The sequence below is a fragment of the Nanorana parkeri genome, unplaced genomic scaffold, assembly GCF_000935625.1.
Source record: "Nanorana parkeri isolate BGI_ZX_2015 unplaced genomic scaffold, ASM93562v1 scaffold870, whole genome shotgun sequence".
Lineage (NCBI taxonomy): Eukaryota > Metazoa > Chordata > Amphibia > Anura > Dicroglossidae > Nanorana > Nanorana parkeri.
Window position 1 is genome coordinate 259,011 of NW_017307138.1, and position 6,051 is coordinate 265,061.

Consider the following 6,051-nt stretch of genomic DNA (forward strand, 5'->3'; position numbering starts at 1 on the left):
AAGAATACATAAGGTGGGGAGGAGGGGGGGGGGCGCGGTATGTAACTAAGCCAAGGTTGACAGCTGGAGGTAACTATTAACAAAAGGTATAGACTCTTCTTTACAGACGGCACACTTTTGGGCAGGTCCACTACATATGGGTCATATTTCCTTAACCAGGGCAACCTCAAAAGCAGGTAGAAGGGTATGTTGGGACACATTTTGCTATTCTAGGAATGGTAAAGTACCAACAGCAAAAAAAATCAGAATTCTCCAAGGCTTGTATGTTTCCAGTACTACTAGGAAACACGAGCCATATATCTCATCACACTCTTCTGGCATTAAAGTTTTGTTAAGCTCAAAAATTAACTACCTCTGATTAGTCAGCCTGCAGTAGGTAAAAAAAAAAAAGAAAAGGGGAGCTTGAGTTTAGCAGGAGGGTATGCCAGTTGAAGGGACACATAACTTCCCCCACAAGGCCTCATACTGGCAAGGGATCAGCGCAACAAAATGTTGTGCAATAACATAATATTAAGTACTTGAGTTAGAACAAAGAGATGGTCCTCTTGGTGCGAAGTTGATAGTCCTAAATGGTCATGCATAAACAAGGTCTCCCTCAGCCCACATAGTACCCGACAGTCCAGAGGACAACAAGTAAACATATCACTAAATGGAAGATGCAGCCAACATGCTGGTTTTTGGATGCTTAATATTTATAGGTATGCCCCACAAATAAAGGGTTGTGTCATATCCATGAGAAATCGAGTTGCATTTCTTGGGTTATGTATAAAACAATAATCAGGTGTATTTGCCAGCGCATGGGGGAACCCTGCAATGTGGTTGGGATAGTTCAGTTTTATTGAACTGCAATGGAGGGCCTTTACTGCCCACTGAGAGGGAAAGGGTTCGCAGATGATAATACAGCTGTGATCAATAGGTATAGTGGATCGGGAGAGAAGACTCCTATAGTACAAAGATTGTGAAAAATATATGTGCATAGTTGGATGCCCCTTCGGTGTCCCAATGCTGCTCCTGTGTGTTCTAGAGTGGCAAGGAATAGCTTGGGAGAGAGTCAGTGTAAGATAACGTCGACTGGGGCTGTCAAGGTAACCAGGGTGTGTGGAGCAAATCTAATGAGCGGCTCTTCAGGTCCATGGCATGCATGTGCTACCCCAGATGAATTGGTTTTCAAGAATAAATCTGAATAAGCATTTATAACATTACAACCACCTCCTAATTCTTGGCAGGTGTGGGTGGAGTGCAGTCTGCAGTCAGGACAGCATGTCAAACTCGACATAATTACTGATTTACCATGCACAAGCATGCAGTCACATGTGCCCTCTTACTTAATCAAATAAAACTAAATTAGACATTCACTGCCCTAGGGGTGTCTGGAGCCAGGAATGCAACCTCCAATTAACTGAAGGAAGAGAACAGTGACTGGTAACGCATACAGAATATCCTCCTGCATAAAATGGCTGCGGTGTTATGCTGGGTGGGTTTAACACTTTAGAGTTTATGCAAAACAAAATCCTCAAAGATAATGCTTTGAGACACAGTGAGGGGGATTTATCAGAACTGGAGCAGACCAAAACTGAAGTGGCTGTGCATGGAAACCAATCAGCTTCTCTCTTTAGTTTGTTCAGTTAAGATTTGAAAATCAAAGAGAGAAGCTGATTGGTTGCCATGCACAGCCGCTTCAGTTTTGGTCTGCTCCAGTTTTGATAAAATTCCTCTAAAAGTATCTGCACTGAAAGCAAATCATATTCTCATTCTACTGTAACTGGCACAGAAATCTATTCCTCTGAAATGAACACAGAATGAGCATGCTATTTAAAGGTGAATTTGAGGTTGAATCAGCTAAATACATTGCAAATGCATCAAAACAACAAAGTCAAAATTTACCAAGTTAACACACCAGTATAAGGAAACCAATTTTCTGTCCAATGAGATTTTAAAATTACAGTCACATGGCTAAATACAAAATCCTCATCGCTGTGTTAAGGTTCTGTGAATTGAGTCTTCCATTTTTTTTTTTTTTACTTTAAGCCACAGACTGCCAGCATGCTGGAGAAGGACCTTTGCTCCCGGTGTGTGAAAGCAGTGGTCTCCCTGCAGAGGTCCACATGCCCCCTCCATGCTGTGTCAGAGAAAACTCTCAACAAGGAGGGTGCAGAAGTTGCATGCAGAACTCCTGAATGCTGTGCCCCAGCACAAGGTGTGTTGGAATTTTACAGAGAGACCACTGCTTCAGCAGCCTGTTAAATTAAAACTATATATGTATTTTTCCTTTATAACATACATGTAAAGTAAGTGACCTCCTGGAAATCATGTTATCAAAGAGTGAAAAAAGAAACCTGTACTGATGCAGGCGTTGCCATTGCTAACTCTCCTAAGAATTCTAGTGGCCTGGCTGTCACCGATATAGAACAAAACACAGAGAAAGAAGGTCGGAGACCAAGTACTGATGCCACTGTTCAGCATCAGCCAGGAAACTAGCATTTTTAGAAGGAAATCCCAGCAAAAGCAGACTCCCGGTCCTAAAGTACATTTTTCACTGAAGGCGATAAAAATACCTGTAATAAATAAATAAAAAGGTTTTGGTTGGTATCTGCAGCTGAAAGCCATCCACCCACCTGTTGGTAGTATATATAGGCCAGGATTCCTGCCAGGATCTCCAGGATGAAAATGCACATCAACAGGATAAAATACTGAGGACAGAAGAAACAATATAATTAGAATGAATTATGATTCCAATCAGTTGTGACAGCAAAGGTGTCATAGACAACCCTAACACATCCCTATTAAACTAACACAACACTAGGTGATAATAACCAACAGAACATGCAATTGCTGTAATGAACAAAGACTTTGGAGCAGTGTATGGAATATAAAACATCACCATTTGAAATGTTACCAGCAGGTGGCATTGTAGTCAGCTACAGCATGGAATCTTTACTGGAGATAAATGGTTCTCCTTAGGGAGGAGAGATCCCAATTCACATTCCTGACATTACACCAGTATTACAAGGGACCTGCCCAAAGGAGACTAATACAAACACACTCTTCTAGATGTACACCTAAGTAAACAGCAGCTGTCTACATCACGGTCTCCCAGCAACTCACATTATAAAGTGATTTGTGAAGATTACATAGATCCGTGGGTACAGAGGAGACCTAAAAGAGTTCTAAAGTCACAGCATATATTATCCTAATATAACATTAGCATTGTAATAGGAATGCATACTAGAGTTGTTTCTGATAATGCAATCAAAGGTTACTTGATAAAATCCCTGTTATGTGATGAGTGCTGATTGGTTGCCTTCCGTCTGCCTATCACTTTCATCAACTTCCTGGATTCCCAGTGCGCTTTGCATCTCTATCTGCTTCTTAATGTGATACACCACCGCACTGCAAGGGTTAACTGCTCGTTTTTGTCTAGGTTCAAATATAACAAAGTTATATTCACCCGATCCTCCGAGCCAGCTTGCTCTTAGACCGGTCCCTTCCGTCCCCCTCGTCCTCTGCTGCAGCGATAGTACGCTGAGGTGACATTTTCACGTCCAATACACTGAATAGAACATGATGACTCACAGGACCTTAGACTGCGGCAGCAGAGGGGGAGCGAGGTGGAAGGGACCGGTAATATCTAAATCAGAAATTGTAGCAAACTGGTTCACTGGACTAGAAAATAAAAAAACAAATATATTCCAGTATTTTTTCTATAAGATGTCGTAAAGAACAAATATACATAAAATGTTACATTTGGAAAACTCACAACTTTCAGCAGGCTCTTCCTCTCCTTAAAGGTTGCACAACAGCCAAGGATGCCGGTTACCATGACAATGGCACCCGCAACAACCAGGATGTAAGCTGTGGCAGCATAGGTGCTTGAGGGTAGCAGGCTGATGTAGTCACTTTTCTGGACCAGCGTCCAAACTCCTACAGCCATCACAGCAAGGCCAGCCAGCTGTAAATACAAGCAGAACAAGGGGAAACATATGAAGAGAGTTCTCTGGATTCTGGATAACTATGGTCACTTTACCCACCTGAAAACCTACAGAGCTGTGGGTGGGGATGAGCCAAGTATAGGCCTTCTGTACTTGTGTTTGAATGAATGACAGGATCTTCCCTGTCTATTCACAAAACGCCTTGCAGTCAGCCAAAAAAGACAAGGTGTTTCGTGAATGGACGAGGGGACAGGAGGGGGGCAATGGCACGATGCTTCAGAGTTGAAGCGTCAGCCTCTCCTGCTAGCAGCACCAGAAGATCACCTTTGTGGGGAGTATTACTCCGACATTACTGAGGGGAGGGATTATTACACAAAACAGCAGCCAGAAGAACATGGGATACACTTCAATAGAGGTACATTTGTCAGACCAGTGCAGTATGCCCAACAAATGTTTTTTTTAGAGAAGGGCAAGCCTCAAAGCCGAAGGCTAGGGCCCATTCAGCACCACGTCCGAGCCAGGTATGCACACATTTCTGCAAACGCGGTGCATTTGTGATGGATATTGCAATTCTGAGACAACGTGCTCCCAGTAGACATTGTTTTTGGGTGCACCCACACCCTTGCAGCTCAGAGAATCGAAGGGTCAGTTTTGGACTTTATACGAAGACTTGCGGGCACATACAGAAAAGTTTTTTTCATTCACTGGTATGTGTATTTGAAGGTAACGTGTTATTTATCCAATGCGCCCCCCTTTTTTCAAATTAATTCTGTTGCATTCCGGTGCTTTTTTTTACCCGTTTGTGCGTGTTCCAGTGCAGAAAAAATTTGACATGCAGAATTTTTTTTACCCTGCACCGGAACGGACTGCACTGGTGTGAAAAGAGCCCAGAAATTAAAAATACACTGGGGTGCATTTTTGGTGCGGAAGAAAAACATTAATGGTCTGGATCTGATCTGGACATGGTGTGAATGGGCCCTCAATGCTAAGCTTCACCCCATGTCTTTAATGGTTACATGGCACAGCCTATAAAGCACACTAAAATGTTAGCAATTGACAGTTAAATGATGAGCAGGGTGCTTGGAGGGGGTGGGGCAGATCAATGTAGAGTCTGAGCCTAGGACCAAATGGAGCTTTTGAATCCACTTGTATGGCAAGAGAAGAATTCTGGGACACAATGCATTATGTAGATAAATGTGTCATAATGACTCACCCAGAAAAAGAAGTTGAAAGTGAAGAGCAGGTACTTCAGACATATTGTTCCACAAGTCTCTTTCTTCTCATTATATTCTCCCATGGTGGCGATTCTGTAACATAAAAAAGACAGACAAATTGTCATCTACAGGAAAGGGACACTGTATGGAGCACCTACCTGCACAGCATTAACCGTAGAATTTGAAGCACACCTATGGTCACCTAGAACTCAATACAAAGCAGAATCTGTAACAGCTAAAATAGCTTTTATTCTACTAATACCCCTCTCTGCAGGCATGCTTGACACATATCTGACACAAATAAGACAAGGTGGCATAGGGCGTAAAATCTTCTAACCCGACTCACTTCAGATTTCATATTAAGGCTAGGTTCAGACCTGCTAGTGCACACAGCGGTTGCTGCTCGGCCCCATTGATTTCAATGGGGTTACATCCGTGCAGTAATCGCTAAAAAAAAAAAAAAAAGTACAATTAACTTTTTTTGTGACACACAACTTTTTAAGTGTTCAATTGCATGGGCAGGATCACGGCGGGAAACCGCACGATCCGCCTGGCGCAACTGGGGTACAATTAGAAAATAATGGCACTGCCAGCGTGATTAGCTGTGGTAGGCGACTCCATGACCGCACAGCAATCCACATGGTTTAGTGCACGATTGCCGCACGGTTACGGATCGCCCAGATGTGAACCTAGCCTAACGCATTTTCCCCTAAAAGACCCCGCAAGTACAGAAAATGACCTGCCGATATACAAGAAATGCACTCGGCTCTAATGTGGACCAATAACACACAAGACATTTTTAGAACGAACGGGGTCAACTCATCTAGTTTTGTTTTGCTAAACTACTCAATCCATCCCACTGCCTATCTCTAAAGCAGGGGTAGCCAAACTCCGGCCCTCCAGCTGTG

The 6,051-nt window shown here is 43.0% G+C and overlaps 1 protein-coding gene across 1 annotated transcript in view; it reads right to left on the reverse strand.

The window, feature by feature from the left end:
* The window catches only part of CD151 (CD151 molecule (Raph blood group)), a 16,188-nt gene extending 10,952 nt beyond the window's left edge, over positions 1–5,236 (reverse strand). The window contains exons 1-3 of the mRNA XM_018565653.1: positions 5,143–5,236; positions 3,758–3,949; positions 2,616–2,690 (exon numbers count right to left, since the gene is read on the reverse strand). Of these exons, the coding sequence (XP_018421155.1) occupies positions 2,616–2,690; positions 3,758–3,949; positions 5,143–5,226 (351 nt within the window). The 5' untranslated portion in view covers positions 5,227–5,236. The remainder of the gene's footprint in view (positions 1–2,615; positions 2,691–3,757; positions 3,950–5,142) is intronic.
* Positions 5,237–6,051: the final 815 nt, after the last annotated feature.